Here is a 26,070-nt window from a genome sequence, read left to right on the forward strand (position 1 = left end):
GATTTAACAAGAATTCTACATTCTAAACTAAGTGGATGAACTGCAGTTTGTACCTATCTCAACATACAGTATGTTTTATTTGTTAACAAAGGTGTAATGGACAAAATAATGCACCTATAAGAAAGCACTGATTTTGTAACTGGAAGTGAGAAAAGATTCATAGAAGATTAAAACACTCAGAGTCAAAAAGATCAAAATGAAAATTTACTTTAATATTTTGCACATAAGAAACAAGCAAATGGTGAGACTTTTTTAATAGATTGTGCTGCCAAATTGTCATCTATGTAGATTTAGGTCTTATTAAAAGAATTTTGTTACATTTAAAAAAGCCAGCATATCTTAAATTGAGAGGATAAAAACTTTCATTTTTTCTGAATCATTCATAAACATTTTTCATATGTATCTTTATAGTATTTAAACTTAAGAATTTTGTTTTTTTACGTTTAAAATACAACGGAACTGATAAATAAATCTGTTCCTTTTAGATTACATTTCAATACAAAAGTAACCAAAATTCAAATAGTAAATGTAATGCAGAAAAATAAAGAATGCATTAATATTTTGTTTATAATGTTGTAGAAAAAAATTTAAAAAGGTAATTAACAGTCTTACAAAAACCAGTTTTACGTTGCTAATATTTGCCCTCTTACAAAAGATGCTGAATAAAACCAAACACAAAAACTTCACTGTGCAGCTGAACATAGGTACTGAAAATTTGCCCACATTTTGGACGTATGAAAATAATGGGAGTTTAGTAATATTACTGGAAGTCCTGCATAGCAACATATTAGCCCATCAAAAGCCACATGTTACTGGAGGACATACTTTTAGTCTTCTCCACCTCCATACATATCGGCAAGTTTTTTGAAGCGGGGTCCCCATTGATATAAAAAGTCGTAGTCCTGATCACCTCCTGAGCTGTCAGAATTTAATGAGCTTAAAGAACCAGCATCTGAACCAGCACCTTCACAATGAAATACTAGCAGTGTATCGTATGGAGGAACACTTGGATCATTATCTGCCATCTTCAAGTTCTAAAGTTAGGACAAATTTGAAAAAAAAAGTTACTTTAAAATAAATTGTATTCTGGTGTAGTAGGTTCAAAACCACCACACTTACAGTATGCCAAGACTAAAATTATATGTACGCAAAAATTGTATTGAGCAAGATTAACTTAAGTTTTACTTACATCTTCAATGAAGCTCATAATATCATCTGGATTAGCTGGACGGGGCTGGTACTGTGGGGCAGGCATCACAGATGGTTCTACGTCATCTCTGTAGAGCCTTGGACGTGCATCTAAGCCTCTATGCAGCTGTATTAACTCATACTCCTATAAAGAAAAAAACATGGGCTGGAATTAAAGAACTTCAATCACAAATGAAACTACAGTGGATTCAGAAAATATTCAAACCCCTTTGCTTTCTGCACAATGTGTTGTAGATTTCAAATGCATAAATTTGATATTTTTGCCAATAATAACAAAGTAAAAATGTTCGTAGAAAGGTTTATAAATGTATTAAAAATCAAACTAAAATTTTGTTCATATAAATATTCAGACCATTAATTTAGTACTTTGTGCCTTTGGCAGCAATTACAGCTTCAGGGTTTCTTGGATTAGTTTCTATAAGCTTTGGGCAGCTTATCCCACTGTTTCTGGCAGATCCTCTCAAGCTCTATTAGAATATATGAGAGGTGTCTGCAAACTGCCACCTTCAGATCTCTCCACACATTATCTATAGGTTTACGTTTGGGCTTTAGCTGGGCCACTCAGAGACATGTCCTGAAGCCACTCCAGCATTGCCTTGGCTGCATGCTTCAGGTCATTATCATGCTGAAAGCTGAACCATCATCCCAGTTCGAGTTTGTGGATCTCTGTATTTGACTGCATTCATCCTTCCCTCGATTCTGACCAGTCTCCCTGTTCCTGCCACTGAGACGCACTGTCATACTAGGGATGGCATTACGCAGATCCTGGTTTTAACCTGACACTGGGCAGAACTCCAAGCACTTGTTTTAATTGTAGTCTCATCAGACCAGATTTTACCTCAGAGTCCTTTAAATGTCATCTGGCAAACTCTGAGCAGGCTGCCATATGCATCTGATTGATGGAGTGCTGCTGAGATGGTTGTCCTTCCAGCAGGTTCTCCCATCTCATCAGAGGACTTTTGTAGCTCTGGTATCACTGGGTTTCCTGACCATGGCCCTTTTTGCCAGATTACTCAGTGTAGCCAGAAGGCCAACTCTATCAAGAGTCCTGGTGTTTCCATATTTAAAATTATTCCTATAACACAATAGAGTGTGCAGAAATTGGAGGGGCCTGAATACTGTACATGTTTCTTCAATCTGCTTAGTTTTAAACTGATTTCTTTATAGAGAAATATTACATAGCTAACCGTATTATCTTCTTCACCACCTCCCTCTTCATTGTAATTGAATAAACTCCCACGATTATCATCATCATCCTCTGGAAGGAATGTCTCCTTTTTCACCCTTCTCATTCTTCTAAGCCACAGAAGTAAAATAACTATAAAGAATAAAGGAAAAAAAGATTTGAAAATCATAACATGCCCCTTACAACTTTTTCAACATGAATAGTTTCAATGGCTTCAAAAACTAACCCTAACACAATCTGTCAATATGAGGGCAGAAATTTGAGAAAGTTTCAGAACAATGTTTCTAACACAGCAAAATTTGCAATATTTACCTACCTCTTGTACTACTGGTTGCTTTCAAAAGATGCACAATTTATATAATTAGAAAAAGCCACACAAGCATTATTTATATGAACTATGGAACACAATTACAACTGCATTTAAAACACACTCTTGAAGAAGAGTTATTCATAATGACCCCTCAGACAGGATACGCAGATAGGAGTTTATTGCAGAACTTTTTTTTTTAGGTTTGATGTTAACCAGCATGGGGAATTCTAACTGATATGCATGAAGTGAAAAGGAAAAATGCATCTAATTGTTTTCTATGACAGAGTTAAATATGCTAAGTTCATAACCAAAATATGACTACACTTGTTCAGCAAGCTCCAGAAGATGATGCCCCCTATGAGATGAAAGATGGATGCCCTTTATCCACTCTCTCTCACTCTGCTGTTTGGAAAAACAAAATGTGTTCCATGTTTCTTCAAAAATATCTTTATAGTATCCAAAATATCTTTACCCTTAATGCATATGCAGATAGTTCAAACAGTAGTCCAACTTTCAATGATAGCTGTCCCACAGCTACAGCCTTTGTATCACAGCATTTGCATTTTATGAAAGATTGTGTAGTCTCTAAAAATTACTGATTTAAAACAATAGTCCCAATTATGCGTATTAACTTTATCCAGAAAGAAACCAAAAAATTCTCCCAATTAACACTAGTAAGAACTGCCCATAAGAAGATTCAAATTATTTCTTAAAAAAATTCAACACAATTGAAAGAGAAATTGGAAGCACACTGGACATACAATGTTAGCGTGGGTCCAATCTTGAATCTTGTGTACCACAACATGTTTTGGAAAACAACCTTCTTTCCTTAAGTATGCACATTAAACATATTCTACACAAAAGAGTCAATGTGGGGGGTGTAGGTAGAGGGACAGGTGATGTCACTTTACCTCTTGCATCCTATGAATATTACTTTGTTTTATGAAAACAAAACATTATGTAGCAGGTTTGGGGAATAGAAAAATGAGAACTAACTGATTACAATGGTAAGCATAACAAAATTGCACCTTTTAGGCCTGAAATTGATAGTGAATCTACAGAAATGAAAAAAGGGGAAAGGACAGAGAATGAACATTACAAGATTAATATTTTAGTAACACACATCTGTCTTTTGTGCCAGTTTTCTTTCTCCTATTGCCAACAAAATAAACATATTAATGTTTGGATAAGCAGAATATCTACAAGTAGGAAGTGTGGAAGCAGCTTGTTTGACTGCAGACCTACCAGAATTCTAAGTGGTAAAAACACACTACTAGCGGTCAATGGCTCAATTAAAGTAAATTCTGCAAAAAAAGCAGTTTTAATGATTAAAAACACTGAGTAATGTATCTAGCAAAATAACTCTGGTATAAATAGAAGTCATTGATTAAAAAACAACTGTTTTCCAGCAGTGAAGAAAAATGAGTTTCTGTTAAGCCAATTTAAAGCTACAAACCACAAAAACCTATTTTTGGTATATTGTATCAATCTGTATGACAAAAGAAAATTAGCCTTTAATATACTTACTCAGTAGAGCAAAGACAGCACACAAACTACCCAAAACAGCTAGCCATACAGTAGCAGGATTGCCTGCCTTTGGACAATGGATTTTATCTCCTGTGCAGTCACACGCAATCACTTTCAACGTAGTGTCCTGGTAGTTGTTTCCATTATCATATGCTCGAACAATAATTTGGTATTCCGCTGGTGGTAGTTGTGTTGCCATAGAAAGAATGATTTTGTTTTCTGCAACAATCCAAGAATTAAAATAACCAAATGCATGTACATTTTAGCTCATTTATACATATCGAAATTAAGACAATTCTAGCCACTGAAAAGCAATACAAATTTAAGTCCTCTGCTGTTATTTATGCACCTCGTAAAATAAATGCTGTGGAAAATAAATACTAAAACAGCAGTTAAACTGCCAATACAGTATATTTGTTTTTGATTCTGTATAGCGAAATAGTATATATTACAATTTTCTGTACTATTAAAGTTTGATTAGGTAATTATATTGTACTGTACATTTTCCTAATCCCCCCAAATTAAATACTGTATTACCTGTATCATTCATACTGACAGCCCAGTTCATTCTGGCTTCACGCAACAGTTCAGCCCTGAAGGGTCCGGCATTTCCTACAGAATCCGGATCAACAACAGAAAATTCCTGTGGTGGAGGTTTCTGGTTACAAAAGTGCACGTCACCCACGACGTCCACCACTGGACCATTATCATTTACATCTTCCAATAAGAGTACAAGTGTTCCGGTACCTGTGGCTGGATGATTAACTGTGAAAACAAACAAAATAGTAACATTTACCAATTAAACTTGGTTCATTTCTTTTTCAGTTAGTAGGAAGCAAGGTGTGTGGCAACATAGATATCTTTGTTGAATTCCCTGTCTCTTAGCTTAGTCTTAAATAGAAAAATGTCACTACCTTGGCAAGCTATACTCTTAAGCACTTGTATCCAACCACTCCTTTTTAGATAGTAAAAGCAGTATTGTTTTTTAATAACCTGGCTGCAAGAAATCTGGAAAATAAGGTTTCACTGAGAAGTGCCCAAACACTGCCATGATAGCAATCCCTCCCCTCTCACTCCTAAATTAGGTTCAGCAAGCAACTCTGAAAGAAATTGTGCTTAAATGGTTTACTAACTTTTCATTCAACATTTAAACAATCTTCAGATGCTTACAAAGAACTCTTAAGGAGCACCAACAAGGGAATTTCATGTTAAAGCTATTGGTAAAGAAGCCACTATATTCTGTAGGTAACAATGCCATTAAATACTCCGCCTTTTATGGACTATTACTACAATTTAGTGCACCAAAACCATTGTAACATATTAAAATGATGTAATTTATAGAAATATGAAAAGTGTTACTGCTTAATGTAAAAAATACTAATTCAGAACTGTCTTAATGATTATTCTGACAATAGGAAGGAAATATTACCATTATCATAAGCATATATGAGTGATGTATATTTATCATTTTTCACAAATGGACTCTCTCTATCCATAGCTTGCTTGACAGTAATAATTCCAGATTCTTTATCCACATTCAGCCATCCTGCAGGATCATTACCAATACAGTATCTGATTAAAAGAAAGTGGGGAGAAAAAAAATTAAAAAGTAGCAACATATCCTTGGTATGAAAAAAGATAAAAATTGGAAAGAACAGAAGAGTAAGAGAAATTAATTTCCTATTTTATGTAGTTTAAGGTGGTCGGTTGCATCAGCCAAAAGACAGGAACCAGCTATGGGCTCACACACACAATGAACGTGCATTTTGTGTTTCAATCAATAGACCTGGCAATGTAGATGAACTCCTTTATACTTCATGTACAAGTTTCTGCTTATAGTCCACAAACTTCATATGGGTAACATCTCAGCCCAGTCTTTATTGGGGTCCCAATTCAAGCAAAAGGCTTCAGGTCTGCAGGCGATGATATCAAATTCAGTATTTTTTTTTTGTTGTGACATTGCCAGACTGAATTTGTTGTACAGTCTCTTTTGTTAATTTCAAATGGGAAAAAATATATATTTTGTGTGTCATATAGAAGAGAGAGCGAGTCTGTTGGGGGGGGGGGGGGGGGGGGAGCTTTGTACACTTAGGTAGAGAGATTATATAAAATGTGATCCTCATTGGACCACTTGATTAATCCAATCAGGTGCATTTTGTTGAATGTATTGATATTTTCTATTTAGCAACTGACAACACAAAGCTGAAATACACACAAAAATACAAATGTGCCATCTGAAAATAAATATTACAAAAGTCCTGAATGCCTTTACTCCATTTAAGATGCTTCATATGATCGACCAGTCTTTGGTATTGACTATGCCTGCATAATAAAACAGAATTAGCCATTAAACTACTCGGACATTAACTACACAAATGACTCCAATCTGGACATGCATCCCATTTGGGCCTTTACCATTCAAATGCATGATATGTGGGCTTTCACTGTTTGCCATATTATATTAAAACATTACTTGGGCTTGAAAAAAAAACCCAAGAGATGATAATTTTAGTGTTTACTGATTTTATCAGTGAAACATGCTGTTTTAGAAGGCAGGCTCCTAGCAATGTGTTTCTGAAATAATGCATTTCTACTAACTAATCACATATTGCTTCAAAGCATTTTATTGTAATTAAAATATGGAGGTGCTCATGTTGTTACCATTGTTCCTGTATTTGTAATGTGGGTAGTCTACACTGTTTGAAAATTGCCTTCATTCTTACTGGCTGGAACTGATAGTGTGGAAGTTTCCACTCGATTTTTCAGGTTTTCTTCCACATCCCAAAGAGGCGCAGATTAAAATATGTGATGACTCTGCCTTAGTTGACACAAACATGGATAAAGTTGATAAATAAAAGCACCATGTAAGTGTTTCAAAGGAAGCAGTTCAGTTTGAAAGGGATTATCTCAAAAGTAAAACTGATATCACAGCAGGCAAAACTGCTACAAATTGCCTACTACAAATTGCCTACTACAAATTGCCTGTACTCCAAATTGTAACGTGCAGATGACAGCTTCCTAGGATGGTAATTGAACACATGACGCATGATCTGTAAAAATGCACACCGCAATGCTTCAAAGTTAATACTAGGAGTGATATTTACAAATCAAACATAGCATCAAGTACTTCATCAAACACATAGTTCTCAATAGAATCAAAACTGATCAGAATCTGAGTCAAGGCCTTCATATTCTGTATCATTAGCATTCTAAAATTTTTCTAGGACATCCTCAACAGTATGTTTTATTATTTGAAGGTGACATTTCCTTAGTACAAACTTTTAAGTCTTATTGTGGGTCAACCAAACAATTTCCATGCACTCTGCCAAATGCTTTTGAGTAAAGGTGCATAAAGATGGGCTGTTGTACATGCAATGTATTTCCTGCTAGATTTAACATGTCCATGATTGGTCATCCATCATTGGAATACTCTAAACCTCAGTTATACCAATGGTATGTGGTTCGATGTAGGTGGGATCATTGATAAAAGTTAGTTCACCCAGCTGTGAAGCACTGTGTGTCTTGGCAATGTGTGGGAAAATCATATATTTTACTAATGAATGAGAGCATACAACATGGACACTTGTGATTTGTTCTAAAGAAGACACCCTTGGGTAGTAAAAGCACCATTATTGCTTTTGACTAACTTCTTGGTTTACTGCTATCTAAGAAACTCCCCGTATACTCAGTTATGCACTTGTAAGCCGATTGAAACATTTTCTTAAACAAAGAACTAAAAAAAAAATATAGCTGCTAGACACACTTAGACCATAGAGAGAAAATTTTAAAAACAAAATCCCACAATTCAACAATCTCACAATGACTTGACTTAAAAGTTAATCTGAATTTAAATCAAAACTGCAAAAATTGCAGAATATTGAATTTGTTCGACTCCACAGATTACATCAATCTGATCTAAAGGCCAAAAATGACATTAGGATGCATTTTACAAAAACACTTAACACTAACTCCCAGACAAACTGATATGCCACTCTGTGGAATTCCCATCTTACTGTGAGAAAACAGCTTTAACAGAGTTTCAAGTAAATGCTTTTTAATTTAGGTTGTGTGCTTTACTGTTAATCTTTTAGGCCAGAAGGGTTATCCCCTACTTTCTTGTTGACAGGAAAAACGTACTAGCAGGCAGTTATTAAACTGAGAAAATATCATGAATTTGATGAAGTCAGTATGACTGACATTTTATGAAATCCAAACATAAAAAGGGCAGTAAAAGGTGTTCTGTGGTGCTTAATATACATTTTGTATAACGTTATGGTACTAAAGTGCCCACAGCTTTGTTTCATACTGCAAATGGCAGTAGATCCTGCATTACCTATCTCAATAATCCATAAAAGGACTAGTTTGTATAAAGAATTTTTGTATTACCCATTCCTCCACTCTCATCTAGTTCAGGATAGAAAAGAGATGTTGCATATCCTAGAAGCATGGGGAAGAAGTTAGGGATTATGGTACAGACCATAACAATACTCTTGACTAATTTAATAAGATGATCTAAGTATTAGTTTTACTAAATCAGAGCACATCTTGGGCATTATCAAGGACACCAGTACGTGTTCTAAAAACACAAAATTACAAAAATAAAATTTTCCATCTTAAACACTAGTAAATTAGGAGGATTTATACAGACTAATAAATTCATAAATTTACTTCTAGTAGGATTTTCTACTGCAGTACATTATTTATTGGCTGCTCAAACCATTCCATACGTAGCCTTCAATTAATACAAATTGCTGCAGCAAGAATCATTACAAGAACTAGACAGTATGACCACATAATTCCTGTTCTTAAGTCATTCCAAAGGCTTCCAGTTAAGCTTGGGGCTGATTTCAATATGCTGTTATTTGCAAATAAAGCTTTAAAAATAATGTATTGCTTACACACAGAAGTACATTAAGATCAAGATGGCCTATTAAAAACAAAGATGAACAAAACAGTGTAAGGTCAAGCTTTTAGCTACAATCTGCCTACTTATATATGAAAGATGACACTTCGGTTTCAGTTTTAAAACCAGGCTGAAGTCATCTCACTATTTAGTCGATATATAAATTTGCTAATGAACTGTGCCTATTGCACCTGACTTAACCATTTGTATAAAATTACCCTAACTAAACCCTCCTCTATTCTATTTGCCATTGTGGAACATTGTGCCACTTCTCTACATCTAGGCCATTTTCTTGCCCATAGGAAAGACATCTGGGAAACTGGGAGCCTTGGAATAAATGGATGAAAATGCTATGGCATCAGATTAGACAGCCCTGTATAGACTTATCCTCAGTGACTACTGGTCTTTGTAAAGTACATCAAATCTTTACAGCTCTCCAACCCAATGTCTGAAACTCCAAATTCTATTAAATGGAAACTGTAATATACTGCTCAATATCTAAAACATACTAAAACAGTTAATCTAAAAAATGTACTAATCCCTCCATAAAAGAGCATTTCTTACATTTTAGGTAATCACATTCAGCTTCACAGAACTGTAAATTAATTTCAATCAATAAACACAGTAAAACAATTACTTACGATACCGTCTGCTTCATTTCTATGTCTGGGTCTTTTGCTTGGTAAGTTGCTATGAAAGTGTTCAAAGGCACATCTTCTTTAACAGGAACAGACAGCGTTGGTGGAATGAAAACTGGAGCCTCGTTGACATCCTCTACTGTCACTGTAAGTGTAGCTGTGGAAGTTGATGAAGGAGTGGAAAATGGTACCTCATTTTCAACTGTGACGAGAAGTATATATTGTTGCTTGGCTTCAAAATCAAGACCCTATTGAGGGAAATAAATGAATAGATGTAATTTTGTACATCTAAATAAACTGCTGTAAAAGGGGTTGGCTAACAGCATTGTGTAGACCATTAAAAACCCTGAAATTTAATGCACTAGAAGACTCGGTCCTATCAAACAGAGTATCTGTGATGAAAACTGAATTAATGGCACCATCTGAAATGTGTTTAATAAAAAGCTTGAGGGTTTTTTTTTAGTTAAATTCTAGAAATAAGAAAAGTATCAAATTTGAACACACATTGTTTATACATCATGCAAGGAATATGATGGCACACTGAAAAGCACATACATTTATTGACAAAACACACACACACACACACAACACAGTTTGTGACACTCAGCGAAGAACCACCACGCACAGACGTATGCAAGACATGGGTTTCAGCTGTCGCATTCCTTGTGTCAAGCCACTCTTGAACAAGAGACAGCGTCAGAAGCGTCTCGCCTGGGCTAAAGACAAAAAGGATTGGACTGCTGCTTTCTGATGAAAGTACATTTTGCATTTCCTTTGGAAATCAAGGTCCCAGAGTCTGGAGGAAGAGAGGAGAGGCACAGAATCCACGTTGCGTGAGGTCCAGTGTAAAGTTTCCACAGTCAGTGATGGTTTGGGGTGCCATGTCATCTGCTGGTGTTGGTCCATTGTGTTTTCTGAGGTCCAAGGTCAACGCAGCCGTCTACCAGGAAGTTTTAGAGCACTTCATGCTTCCTGCTGCTGACAAACTTTATGGAGATGCAAATTTCATTTTCCAACAGGACCTGGCACCTGCACATAGTGCCAAAGTTACCCACTATGGGGTATTGTGAAGAGGAAGATGCAATACGTCAGACCCAACAATTCAGAAGAGCTGAAGGCCACTATCAGAGCAACATGGGCTCTCATAACACCTGAGTAGTGCCACAGACTGATCGACTCTATGCCACGCTGCATTGCTGCAGTAATCCAGGACAAAGGAGCCCCAACTAAATATTGAGTGCTGTACATGCTCATACTTTTCATGTTCATACCTTTCAGTTGACCAACATTTCTAAAAATCCTTTTTTTGCATTGGTCTTAATTGATATTCTAATTTTCTGAGATACTGAATTTGGGACTTTCATTAGTTGTCAGTTATAATCATCAACATTAAAAGAAATAAACATTTGAAATACATCAGTCTGTGTGTAATGAATGAATCTAATATACAAGTTTCACTTTTTGAATGGAATTACTGAAATAAATCAACTTTGCCATGATATTCTAATTTTATGACCAGCACCTGTATACAGAAGTGAGTCTTTTTTTAATAAGCATTTCAACCAAATTCAAATGCATAGCAAAAATGAACCTTGATGGGCAATACTTGCACCACAGAACATCTATATATAGCTATAGGATGATTAAACACAAGTACATTTATAATTATTTTTAAACCTACTCAAAACAACCTACAATGTGGTTTTAAGATTACCGAAGTGCTAGAACAGTGCTGTAGTGTGTATTCAAACTCCAAGATGGCATTTTTCAGTTTCAAAACCCATCAGCACATTCAATGAGTACAGCAAGCAATTTCCATTTTGGACTATTAACACACACACACACGCACACACACACACACACACACACACGCACGCACACACACACACACACACGTACATGCACCAAACCACACGACATCTAAGGCACTTGTTTCACAGAAGAGTGCCACAAATAACAGAATCTAGTACAATTGTCAAGACAGTATGAATTTATTACTGCACTAACCTTAATAGTTTTAACAATTCCATCATTACTATCTGGATCTGCAGTAATGCCAAAGTTGCCTCCATCATTCCCTTTAACAATCCGGTATTTGGCATTCCAAGTCGGTGTGTGGTGTTCATCATTATCGGTCACTATCAGTCTCACAACCTCAAAGTCCACAGCATTTTCTGGTACATTCTGAATATACTACCAAAGCAAATGGAACATTACTAAAATTCCAACTTTAACATTTACCATAATTTTGTATAACACTAAAATACACTTCTCATTAGAGTATTACACAGAGTTTTTAAAAGGTTGTAAAAAAATCTTTCATTTAAATGAAACATGACAGAATATGGATTACAGTCAAATAAGTTATTAGAAGTTCTAGATTTAAGAGACCAAATACATATAATTCATGACAAATTATTTATATACTATTTAGTTTCTAGTCTCCTTCTCTGCCAAAGTAAACACACTTACATTTGTTGGATTAAACTGTGGAGCATTGTCATTTTGGTCTAGAACAGCAATGGAAGCAGTAGCAGTATTTGAGAATCCAGGTACATTCATATCTGCAACTTGGATTACTAGTGTATATTCACTCACGTTCTGAAATTGGCAAACAAAAAAACAATCAATATTAATGACCATTTTAAGAATATCAATCAATGAACATGACTCAGTCCAGTATTACTTGGAACACCACAATATCCAGTCATATTAAAGGAATGAATGCATTTACAGAAACAGGATATAATGTGCTGTATTAATATATCAATAAATTACAAAGTGCAAAATGCCACATTTAGGTCATACAGAATTTGTATTAATCTATCATAAAACACTGATATAAATGTCATTTACGTAAAGTCACCCCCCGTTTTGTATCTTTATTAACATACATACATTTTTAACATACATGCATTTTCAGTTAGCTTTAATTTTCTTTGGTTTCACTAATTCTGTGGCTTAATAGCTACCCATTTAAATGGGCCAGGAATGACTAATGTGAGAACCAGTACTTTCAGAGCCTAAAAGAGAGGATATTGCCAATTATTGGTTACTGTGCTGCAAAAAAGTACTAATGATGACAACCAGATGAGAAAATTCTTGATCAAGAAATCTGAAGAGCAAGCAAAGCAATCCATCATTAACAATAGTTCAACCTCAAGCAGGGAAATGAGCAGCAAGTGTTCACTTTCATTCTATCACACATTACATTGCTGTTTTGTCTCCTGACTCATTTGAATCTAAGTAGGCAGAAACTGCCAGTTAAAAAAAGGTACAAAGTCATATTTTGGCTAGTACAGTTCACACTGATAAAGATGTGAAGATGCAAAAGTCTACTGCATCCCCAGTCTGTACAGAAAACCATGAAAGGCTAGGAACTATTCAGACAATACAGAACACTGAACATGGGATATTGTTAACAAAGAAGTGCCCTTCAAATCTCTCTCCATCACTCTATGAGAGGTTATTTTTACTAAACTTCTGCCTAATGGAAATATTATATTATATTATATTATATTATCTGCGGTGGGTTGGCACCCTGCCCAGGATTGGTTCCTGCCTTGTGCCCTGTGTTGGCTGGGATTGGCTCCAGCAGACCCCCGTGACCCTGTGTTCGGATTCAGCAGGTTGGAAAATAGATGGATGGATTATATTATATTATATTATATTATATTATATTATATTATATTATATTATATTATATTAGGGGGCTTTGCCCCCTGCTCACTTCACTCGCCAACCCCCGTGTTTGTGTTTCTGGAAATATTTTTTTTTTTTCCTTGGAATTGTTACATATACATTATTTTCACTTTTACTTTAAAACTTCAGTAAAAACAGTATGTGGAATTAACTTTTCTTCAAGATCGCATTGAATTTTGATTCCTTGTTTGGTCTCACATGGACATAATGCAACTGGCCGTGGCTGAATATTCTTTCTTTCTCTAATAAGTCTTCTCCTATTAGTACATTTTGAATTGTAAAGTTTCTAAGTCTTTTTGATAAAGCAATCTCATTACGAAAGTGGGAATATCTAGGGCCGTTGTACACAGTGGCATTGTTCTCAAGAATCTGAGTATTTCTGGCCAGTGTGGACTGTACGTCATTGTAATAAATAAATCTGGCCGACCGACAGTTCGGGATATTGCCATTGCATCAAGATATAACTGTTGCAATGCTCGTGGACTACCTTGATATGATGATGGTAATATTACTGCTTTACCTATTTTGAATATGTCTGAACTATTGATATCTGAATTTTGAATGTGATCAATGAGCCTTTGCATATGTTCTGTTCTAAGTTTTGCTTTGATTTAATAAAGAAGACATGATTAGCTTCGACTTTTAGATATGTATTAGTAGTGTAATGTTGTGATAAACGTTGAGATGACAGAAGTGGGTTAAATACATTGGATCATATCGCTAATTTTGACCCGAAATATTGTGTGGGTGATATTTGTTTAGCAGAATGCGTTTGATACATATTGTATGTCCATCCTGTTTTGCCATCCGGGAAAAGCAAAGGAAAGAGTAAAGTTTTTGTTTAATAATAGAGATATTATATTATATTATATTATATTATATTATATTATATTATATTATATTATATTATATTATATATTTTTACCATTGGCTCAAGATCTGAGATCCTGTACAATACTACTGACTGAGGATATTACCATTCTATTTTTTTTATAAATAGTGGCATGTTATTTAATCATGTAATTAAGTGAGGAGTGATGACTTAGCAAGCAAAAGATTAGAAAATATAATGTTAGTGACAAATAGCAGAAATGACCAGATTTTCTAGCTGGATTTTGGTACAATATTTTTTCATTGAGCTTTTGACAAAAGTACGATTATGAAACTCCAATCTCTAAATCTGAAAAATCAAAGTTAGGAGCATTTTAGAGATTTTTAAACCAAACACCTTTACTATTACAGTATACAGGTGTCAAAGAAACATAGACTGTTCATTGTTTTCAGATCTAAAAAAGTTGGTATGCCTTTAACAACAAAGAAGTAGTGACACCCATTTTTGGAGATGTTGTGGGTGGTTTTTACAATTAAACCCACACTAGCAGACTAGTCCAGCAAATACAACACTGCCTTAGGCAAAACATGTCCCCACTTCAGTAAAAAGAGTTAATTTAGAAGCCTATTCTTCCACAGCTGTGGTGGGCTGGCGCCTTGCCCAGGGTTTGTTTCCTGCCTTGCGCCCTGTGTTGGCTGGGATTGGCTCCAGCAGACCCCCGTAACCTTTTGGTTAGGATATAGCGGGTTGGATAATGGATGGATGGATGGATTCTTCCAGTGAGTAGTACCGCTGCTTCATAGATCATGATTCCTGGTCATTGTACAAACTACACGTGCGCATTTTCCCTGTGTTTACATAGGTTTCCTCCACAATCCTGTGTTTCATCTCAAAGACAAACAAGTTAGGTAAAAGGGCAATTCCAAACTGTTCTTGTGCGAGAGCAATGTGTGGATGAGGGTGTAGGTGTGAATGAGACAGCCATGCAACAGACTTGTGCCTTGGCCAGAGTGATTTCCTGTAAGGCACATAGAGCTACAAGGATGAGCTCAAGCCACTGTGGCATTGAATTAAATTGGTTTGAGAGTGTTGGGTTTAATTTCATCCCATACAATGCAGTACCTTGTCCATTATATTTACATAGTATTGAAACGGGCAGAACGGTGGCGTAGTGGGTAGCGCTGCTCACAGTTAGGAGACCTGGGTTCGCTTCCCGGGTCCTCCCTGCATGGAGTTTGCATGTTCTCCCCGTGTCTGCGTGGGTTTCCTCCCACAGTCCAAAGACATGCAGGTTAGGTGAATTGGTGATTCTAAATTGTGCTTGGTGTGTGTGTGTCCTGCGGTAGGTTGGCGCCCTGCCCAGGATTGGTTCCTGTGTTGGCTGGGATTGGCTCCAGCAGACCCCCGTGACCCTGTAGTTAGGATATACACCGGGTTGGAAAATGGATGGATAGTATTGAAACCACCATATAATTTTATGGTTTTTATTTAATGAAAATGCATTTATATAATGAATAGGTTCTCCAATGTAGCAACAAAGGTTACTGTTCATAAAATCTGAAGGACTTTGTACACATCTTTGATTAATCTGTTTTCTGCACCTGCTTTATGCAGTGCTTGCTCTGACAGTGTGCCTTGGGTCACTGTCTGGATCAACCACAAAATTCACCAGTTCATTTTCTACTAAAGAGGTACACATTTAATCCAGTGTACACTATGACAGAGTCATCCTTCAGTCAAATGATACTGAAATGCACACTAATGACAGGATGCTATAAGCACCATACTTGACAGTGAGAGACGATAGGAATGATGGCAGTTTTAGAGTTGGACTCAGGAAAATTTGAGTTGGTTTCCTGATATCACAAAAACCTTCACCACTTATCTAAAGTACTTCAAGACAACACCCGACAAATGTCGAATTTATAGGCATGGGATGGATTTTGACTTCCAGGTATTTTTTAAAAAGGCCTACTACCTTGTGACATTCCTATGAAGACCTTTTTTGTTGAATGTCTTTAAAAATGCTGATCCAAAATTGTCTTTAGCCATCTTCTGAGACTTGTTCAGAATGTTACATTAGTTTCAAATGTTTTAGCTAAATGTAAAGGAACAGAACAGTCCAGGTAGCACTTGAGGCTGGAGGAATGTTCAAGGTGGTTCAAGCGATTCCTCAGACATCTGCTTATTCATAATTAGTTCATTGGCTTATTCAGAAATCTTGTCTTCGTTATGAGGCTCTATTCTATTCCAAAGTTTTAGCAAAACCAGGACAATAACCACTCTATGAACCTATACAATGTACGAGAATATCACCTGTATCCTTTTGTAAGATCTTAAAGGTTTTAAATAGTCGTATCCACTAAATTGTTTACATTAGGGGAATACATCAGTTGATTGTTATTTGTTAAGGAGATATTCTCTTTTTCTCAGCATACTTAGGCTTGTAATTAAAAAGGTGGTGAATAATTTAATCAGACTTCTGTTATACTGCTGAATGATTAATAACGTCCATTTGATTTGTCAGAGTGTTTACAATTACTTGAAGAAACTGAAACTGTATCAAATGGTCTGAAAAAAAATGCTAGAATATATTTAAAGATCTTGGAGTGTATTAATAGGTTTAATTAAACTTACCTCTCTATCCAGTCCAGCTGAGATGACACGAATGGTCCCAGTATCTTGGTCAATGGTAAACATTTGTGGATGGGGAACAGGTGGGGTCTGGCTCAGAACTGAAAACTTAAACATACCATTGTCTGTAGTAGGATCATCTTTATCAGTAGCGGTTACAGTCATAACTGACGTACCTATGAAAAGATAACATTTCTTCATATTTACAAAACATCTTACCCATGTTAAATACTGTACTTGGAGGGTGAAGTTGGATTGAAATTAAAGCAAATGACCATGTGTAGATGAAAAGAAATACTTTTTTGACTTAACACCACACAATAAAACCAAGTTAACATTCAATTTTTCTTTGTACAAGACTTTCAGACAAGATGAAAAATCAAATACACCATTTGTATTACTATGAAGATTAATTCACCTTAAGTTAGTTAAAATTGCAAAAAAGACCATTGTACACTTAAAAGAATACCTATTAAATAGTTTCCATTTTACATATTTCACAATATCAAAAATTATAATCAAACTGGATACCTGGCTGTGATCCTTCGTTTACATTTCCTATAAAGGTGTTGCTGATAAATTCAGGTTTGTTATCATTTTCATCCATCACAACAAACACAATAATTCCCAGAGGATCCTGTGCTGAAGTCCCATTTATAAAAGCAGCATGTACAGTAAGCTATTAAAAAACACAATCAGGAACTTAGTTTAATGACAATCCAAGCAGTACGTACAGATAGTATGAGGCGAACTGGAAACTCACCAAATATTCAGACTGCTTTTCTCGGTCCAGGGTTTCAGTTACTAGTATCCAGCCACTGTCTCTGTCGATTATAAATAGTCCTACTGGGGGTAAATCAGCACCTGGTCCAGTTATGCTATAGTGTAAAATGGAATTCTTCGGCTTCTTGGATTTTATCTAAGACAAATATATTCAAATATTTAGTGCAACAGAATAGGTAACAAGGCCTTTCTTGTTACATTTAAAAATAGTTTTGTCCCTTAAAACTGCAACAGAAACACTCTATTACAGGAGTTATTTACTGTGTTAAGGAATATGAATTTACTAACCTGCACCACTTGTTTGGGAAACTGTCCCCTTTGATTTTCAGGAATACCAATGCGGCGAACCGTCAACTGTTGTCTCTTGTGTCTTTTAAGGCCAGAAGAAGGATGAGGAAACATTTGAATATTTTGAGATTTTGTCTGCAGTATAGAAAAGTAAAAAAAAAATCAAATAATACATACAGCAATCTAAATCCATCCATCCATTATCCAACCCGCTATATCCTAACTACAGGGTCACAGGGGTCTGCTGAAGCCAATCCCAGCCAACACAGGGCGCAAGGCAGGAAACAAACCCCAGGCAGGGCACCAGCCAACCACAGGGCACACACACACACACACACCAAGGACAATTTAGAAACTCCAATGCACCTAACCTGCATGTCTTTGGACTGTGGGAGGAAACCGGAGTACCCGGAGGAAACCCACACAGACACGGGGAGAACATGCAAACTCCACGCAGGGCGAACCCGGGAAGTGAACCCGGGTCTCCTAACTGCAAGGCAGCAGTGCTACCCACTGCGCCACTGTGCCGCCCTGCAATCCAAATATTAGACAAAATGTAAACTATTTTTAAAAAAAGTTATGTATAACAAAGTAAGATTGCTACAGGACATTTTTACTCTATTCTGTGAAGCTCATTCACCATTGTTGAACCCAGGAATCCCAAAATTCAGACATAGTTCTCTCTCTACCTGATCGTTGAGTTCATGTCCTGTGTGATGGGGTCTTTGGTATTCCACGGTGACGCGGCTGGTAATTTTTTTGCCCACTGAATGCCATCCATGAATGGAAAAGTTTATCTGTCCATGGTGCAATTTAATGTCATGCTTCACTTTAATTGTTCCATCGATTTCCACTTTGAACCGATTATCATCACAAATGAAAAGGAACCTATTCTGATCTGTGCAGATGTCAAAATCCACTGAAAAAAAAAAGTCAAGAGTCCAAAATAATTTGAATCAAATTCTACTTTGCTGTTTTGAACAAAACGACACAAAAATGATGCTTGTTTACATGAAAGCTTTTCTGTGTTTACCCTTTTGCACATTACCAGTGTATTTAATACTGATGAAGATAAGCAAAACACAGTTCTTAAAACAGTTAAAAAAACAAATTTTAGTATTTGACTTGGTATATTAACCAGCTTAAATGGGAATGTCTTACATTTAGAAAATTTCTGAAATTGACAAATGTTGATATACAAAAATTATATTAAATCAACCACATAGTACATAAGCATTAGACCTAGTTAACCGATAAGAAATTTACAAATTAAGTAAAATGTTATATTTTCATAAGAATTATGTCAAAAGTTTACAATACAGGATTAAACCAATCTGGCGAGAAAAAAGGTGCCCTTTAAAACTTCAGCCCAGGCTTGCACAGGAGATAACAGGCAGGTGTAATGAGCTTGCCATCTCCTAAATTTCATCTGCAAGCGAAATGTGTAAAATACACAAGGCATAAAATAAGAATACATTAAAATTACCCCAGATTTAATATGCTGGAGAGATCATTGGTATAATGGTTACGCAATGGCCTTTTTCTGAGCAAGCTGTACAAGTAAGGTGAGTGCTGCCACTAGTGCCTATGCTTTGGGGCAGTAAGATGTGAAAGGCAGATTCAACCCCATACATCCCAAAAAATGCAGCAAACTTTAAACCTAGCAAACAATAGATGGCATAGTAAGTGGGACAATACTGTTCATGTTTTACTTTAAATTTAAAACCTACCAATATTTACTGTAAATAACTAATCTGAAAATATGGGGCAACAATCATATTAAAGAACAATTATATTAAAGAAAACATTTCTGCTTCTGTTTAACCAACTATCAAATTAAAAGGCCCTTTACATGTCAGTGAACAAGATGGGGCGATAAATCCTGAGGCTGCAGAAAGTACACAAAAGTAAACACTCAATAACAAGGATTATAAAGGAAAGGTAGGAAGCTATTGAAGCTTTCTATGTGTAACAGCTGGCAGCTAAAGATCACCAAAGAACTAAATCTGTCACCCTTTCAAGAGTATAGAGTAACTTCACACTGTCTGCAAGAAGCAGGCTGACCTTATTTACTTCTCATAAGTGCTAGAGTCTCAAATACAAATAAATCCTAGAAGAATTTTTATTTATTCAGAAGCTTGAGCAGCCTATGTCCAATATCCTGAAGCACTATTGGTAAGAAACGGAACCACAATGACCACAAGCAGTATCAAAATTAATTTATACACATGTTACGTACACTTTTGACTATTTCAAGCAAACAATACACAAATGCAGTAACAATTTCCTACTATAGTTAGCTCTGATTAGGAATTTGAGGAGGACTCTGGTAGATAGCAATCACAGTTATTCATGGTTTACACAATTTTTCCCTCCTTTCTTTAAATGGAAACATACCCCAAAAAACTCCTCCATAAGCTCAGGCACCCTTCTGACAAAGAAGCTGAAGGTAGTGTTTTAAGCAAAAATGCACTGGACTCCACATCCTGCTTAATTAGATGGTTGGACACAGAATATTCCCCCCAATATATTTTTGTCACAAATAAGCCAATATTTTGCTTAGCTTTCACACTGCAATCCAGATACTACTGATTCTTTGTGAAATCAAAAACCAAAAATGATCAACTTATTGAATGCCAAAGTGTTGTGTTGCACAATTTATGAACATGAACAATTCAGATTAGCTAGGATTAATTCCTTTCTCCTCCTATTTTTTCCCACATTATCTCAAACTGGTTCCATAAGCATGACAGTGATTTTAATGACCGACAGCATTTCGAGATCTCAATCTACCAGGCATATTTGGGATAAATGGAACAGGAAGTTTGTGGGATGAAGTATGCAGTTGAAAAAAAATGAACAGGAAATCATGATGCGAATGAGTCAACAGCATGTAGATTTCAAACCATTTTGGAGGAAGAAAGGTATAACTAATATTGGGTAGAACCCCCGACTAAGTGGCTAGTCAATTATGAAATGTGAAATGTAAGAGGTCTGCTTCTTTTATCCTGCATTTCCTTGTGCTTGTTATAACTGAGCATCTGGAATCATAAGCCTAACTAGGGGCATTAGAACATAAAAATTACTACTTTATTTACAATTAATTGTATCTTACCTGCTAAACATCCAGATGTGTTCAAACAGAAGAATATCTGGAGGCAGTCCGCTGGTGTTGTAACTTTATTTGGGTTAGTCGCTATACAAACAATTCTAATTTACTTCAAAAAGTTGTTTTTCATAGGCAAAAGCTGACGTCCAAATATAATAGTTGTTCTGCAGTCATTTTACCTTGCACTTGCTTTGTCAGTTTCCTATTCCAAATACACTATGCAATACTGTGGTATTTTGCAATACTTTTTGAAAGGTTTGTTACCTTAATTAGTAAAACTTACAGCTACAGTCCATCACAATACAGTTTGTTACCACTTTTTTCCAAATCCACCCTCAGAGCAGATCACCACATTGAAAGAGTTAACTAGTAGTAGGTGACTTATAGACAAACACAAACTAAGAAATCTCACAAACTGTCTGAGGATGTAATGCCAAATACAAGCATACTGATGGGTAACACATGAAAATAAATAGTAGGCAAATAAAAAGAATAAATAGCGTAGAGTCATAGAACATTTAACTCAATTAGATTTTTTGTTAGCCTTATTTTGGATAACATTTATTATTCACAAAACAATTTACATGCTGTATGTAGCACCACAATCATTTGAATCTTTCAACAATTAGCATCCCAACACTACAAAGTTCAAACAGAAAAAGCAACACTTGGTGGCAATGAATTGTGCAAGATCTAACTTGCTAGAGCCAGCAGAGTCATTGTGTTACTAGCAAGCACAAAGAATGCTCTGTTTTATTTGCCAATTACGAGGTAACTCAAATGACTTTTTGAATTTTGCTCAACAACATAATACATATAATTAGTAAATTAAAACACCCTGATTTTACATTGGCATTAGGAACAAATTTACCTATTTTTCTCTGCAACAGTCAACATATTTAAAAACAAATCTGTGGTACACTATAGAGTATTACACACTACAAAAAGAAACAATGGATGACAAAAATCAGGCTCACCTATATATCTGAAGAATACTGATCGTGCACCTTATAAACAAGACTTTAAAAAAAGTTTTCATCCTCTAAGCTGAGGAATATGCAAATGAACAATTCACATCATTATATTCGTATTAATCTGCCACTTTTCTTTTTTAACAAGGTGGATGATCAATACAGAGGATGATGCCATCATTATCTGGGATGTAAAGTGCTAATTGTCAAAGTGGAGCAAAGGCTTGCATGCTGTTGATGGAGTTCATTTATGTCTTACTACAAATCTAATCTACCCAGAAGAGCTGAAGTAGACATTTGAATTTTTCCAAAAGATTTTCTTTGCGATTGATGGGATAAAGCTGCTCAAAAAAGTTCTGACACTATAACACAAATTCTTGGGTTGAATATAACTACTCATGTTTTTAATGTAAGAAAAAAAAACACTAGGTCAACTTTATGTTTTTAAACAAAAGCCTACCCCAGTTCTGATTTAGAAACATGTATTTTACTTTTTTATTTTGTAACATTTGTATATTCTGTAAATCAAAGTTTTATTGCTGTTGTATAATAAACACAGTAATTATTACTACAATTTACTATTTGTGTGTATACTGTTCATTTTATGATGTGACTGGTAAAGTGCTACACGTTTATAGCTTTATGGTCAGCAGTTTCATACCAGAGTGAGAGAAGTGTACACTGTGGTTCAAATTTTAACATGCTGACAACCTTTTTCTGAATTCTACTTTATTTGAATTTTTGAATTATAGTTAAACTCTTAAAGGCCCCTTATTTTAAAATTACAACATTACCTTTACCTCTCCTAAAAATACACCTGTAAATGTTTTTTTAAAGACCATATTTACATTTATTGTTTAACTTTGCAGTGATATTGTTTAGTAAATGTGTATATTAAGATTACATCAGATTAGATAGACTTTATTAATCCCATAGAAGAATTTAGATGCATGCAGCAGCAGAAACATAAAATAATTACTGAAATGTTATAAAATGAAATGTTCCTAGAGCACAAAGCCTACGGACACTCATGTCCTAATTATTTTTGTAATGTTGATGATTATGGAAGATGGCTAATGAAAATCAGAAATTCATTATCTAAAATTGTTAGAAAATTACCTATAATCAATCAAGAAAGGATTCACAATACAGAAATGTCCAACTTCTGAAAAGTATGTTCATTTATAAAGTCAATACTTGGTTGGAGCTCCTTTACCTCAGATTACTGCATCAATGGGGTGTGGCATGGAGGTGATCATCTTGTGGCACTGATGAGGTGTTAATGAAGCCCAGGTCGCTTTTATAGTGGCCTTCATCTTGTATTTTTGGGTCGGGTGTATGAGCTATCTGCCATAATTATCAAATAGAGAGTAGAACAGGATAGCAAGACAGTATTGTGTGACCTCAGTGTAATGTGTAAATAGGATTAGGATTATTTGTATTTAAATTATTTACACTGTATATTCTATACTTAATATTTTTTCCATTTCAGAATGTCAAAAGCAAAGAAAGATCTTGAATACAGTGAGCAGGATGTGACTGTTCATGTGTCTTTAATTTCTCTTCATGAATTCAAACCTGTTACAACAGTCTACTAAGGGACAATACCACGAGCAGAGGTGTCAGCAAATGGTTAAAGAGCAATGGCAAAGATCCACATTTATAAACAAATCAATTTACATAATAGGACTGAATTAATGCATACACATCATCTGTCATTTATGCCAGTTGGTTCACTGGCTTACACAACCAAATAAATATTTCCAAATAAAAATCTTACTCTGTTCTTAAGTTCAGCTCTTTTTATGAAATTTCTGCCTCTGTGACAACTGTCAAGTCTTACTGGGTAAGGGACATCAAGCCAATACCTAGAACATTCCATCTCCTTGTTGCTCACACGCCCTTCAGGGTTTTCCTGAGGTGCTTTGCTTAACTCTTTATGCTGCTTCTAAGATAAATGCTATTTCTTTTTATAATGTTGCATTATCATAACACCTCATAAGCAAAGCTTTGTTACGCTTATGTTGTTCTCTTACACTTTTAATAAATTATGATTTACTGTTGTACAAAAATATTGCTGTCAAATCTGCAATTAAATCTTTTCTTGTTCTTTATATTTGCTTAGACAGTGTGAGTACAAATAGACATTCTGCTACCAACCCAAAAACTATAACAAAACATAACAAATTTGAAAATTCTTTAATTTCTTAATCAGAGGTCTCCTATAACAACATCTGAAAGTGAAAAATTTTTATCTTAAAGCATGAAAACAGACAGTCAAGTATTACCGGTAAATACTATTATTAGTTTGTTCCCTACTTTTTGAAAGTAATTTTGCATTTAGTAAGAAGGTATATTATACTACAAATATTAGGTAGACTTCACTTGGCTGAATTTAAGTATTATTATTTGCTACATTTAGGTAAGCTTCACCCAATAACATGGGTTAAAGTTTACTCAGCAATAATGAGTGCAAATTGCTGCCTCAATTTTACTGAGTAAATTCTATATACTTTGCTTTTTACAGGGTACTCTATAGAATATTAAACACTAAAAAAGAAACATAAAAAACATAAAAATCAGGCATGCTTATATATCTGAAGAATGCTGATTGTACACCTTATAAACGAGATTTTAAAAAGCAAATTTAGTTATCTAAACCGAGGAATATGCGAATGGATTTGCTTCTATAAAGCGCTGACGAGAATACACAGAAGTAAAGCTCTCTTACCTCGACCCAGTATTTCACCCCGTTGCAGTCGTTCTCTGTGAACTGTGAAGACAAAGTTGTCGGATGAAAAGCCGGGCTGACATGGTATGGTTTCTTGGCAAAATCCTCCCGTCCATATCTGAAACAATATTTTCATTTTTAATGCTGCGTTATACACAGTTATGACAGACAAAAAAGGAAGGGTCTAACGACTAACAATGAGAAAAACTAGGGGCAAAAACATACCTACAATATTATTGGGCAAAAAAAAGCTTCACTGATTAGTAAATAAACTTGCAGTATTTTTTTTCTGTCCTGTAATACATTACTTACAAATTATAACTGAAAACCAAACAAAACACTACAACAGACATATTAAAAAAACAACAAAATAAGTATAGTCGAGAAGCATTTTGGGTAATGTACAATATGAAGCAATAAATATATGTTGGTATAACTAAATGTACTTTGAAAAGAGAATGCTTGATAAACATTTTTGGTTTAAATTTACGTACGCCGTAATTATTGTAATTTTAATTCAGTTTGACGGAAAGAGGCCATATTCTCATTGCATCAGGTGCAGAAGGTCATATTTAAACATTCAAATATAATATTACTCACTAAACTCAAGGCAATCAATTTTTATCCAGCACCCCCCAGTCAACCCGCTTCGAAAAAAATATGGGCAGGCACAGGTAAAGGCGGGGAAGCACTAGGAATTAAACTTACAAATACACTGCACAAATGTATAGTTTTAATGAAATTCCTTCGGAAAACGTTTTACTTGACAGGGGGGTTGAAAATGACTGACTGGCAGTATTATTAAACAGGTGGATGGTGCATTCAAGCTTGAGGAACTAAAAAGACAAACCACACTCGAACCGAATCCCATAAAGCTGGCCTGAGTTTACTTTGGCCCAATTAGACTTCGGGTTCACCAAACTGCTTCAAATATTTATCAGGCACCACGCTTTCAAAGAGTGCAACTTACAACCACAAATATACTCCACCAATACAAAACTCTTTGAAAGACAAAATAATCCGACACCGTGAATTCAACACGAAATTAAAATAGGACTTACCTGGAGAAAAAGAGTAATGGTTGTAAATAGCAAAAGCCACTCCATCGGTTTTCTGGAGTTCAAATCTTCAGTTCAGCATAAAACACTTCTAATTAATGCCTATGAATATTCACCAAGAAAAAAATACAACGAAACTGCGACAGACCTAAAATTATCTCTGCAAACCACTTCGGATAACGGTGGAAA

At 35.4% G+C, this 26,070-nt stretch overlaps 1 protein-coding gene across 1 annotated transcript; it reads right to left on the reverse strand.

The window, feature by feature from the left end:
* Positions 1-462: 462 nt before the first annotated feature.
* On the reverse strand, positions 463-26,070 carry LOC114657551 (B-cadherin-like). The gene is made up of 18 exons (XM_051932211.1): positions 25,885-26,070; positions 24,824-24,941; positions 18,702-18,931; positions 18,013-18,147; positions 17,705-17,860; positions 17,473-17,620; positions 16,945-17,117; positions 12,246-12,374; positions 11,781-11,966; positions 9,777-10,021; positions 5,662-5,804; positions 4,770-4,997; positions 4,218-4,451; positions 3,951-4,009; positions 2,622-2,632; positions 2,397-2,580; positions 1,190-1,333; positions 463-1,034 (listed from the first exon to the last, which is right to left on the reverse strand). The coding sequence occupies exons 1-18, from the start codon at positions 25,927-25,929 to the stop codon at positions 828-830; spliced, it is 2,775 nt and encodes a 924-aa protein (XP_051788171.1). The 5' UTR covers positions 25,930-26,070; the 3' UTR covers positions 463-827.

This window comes from Erpetoichthys calabaricus, chromosome 9 (genome assembly GCF_900747795.2).
Source record: "Erpetoichthys calabaricus chromosome 9, fErpCal1.3, whole genome shotgun sequence".
Lineage (NCBI taxonomy): Eukaryota > Metazoa > Chordata > Cladistia > Polypteriformes > Polypteridae > Erpetoichthys > Erpetoichthys calabaricus.

Coding starts and splice junctions, on each gene's coding strand:
- LOC114657551 (XM_051932211.1), bottom strand. CDS start 25,929: ATGGAGTGGCTTTTGCTATTTACAACCATTACTCTTTTTCTCCAG. Junction 17,118..17,472: donor AAACGAAGGATCACAGCCAG/GTATCCAGTTTG, acceptor ATCTTTTCATAG/GTACGTCAGTTATGACTGTA. Junction 5,805..9,776: donor GAAATGAAGCAGACGGTATC/GTAAGTAATTGT, acceptor TCTTTTAATCAG/ATACTGTATTGGTAATGATC.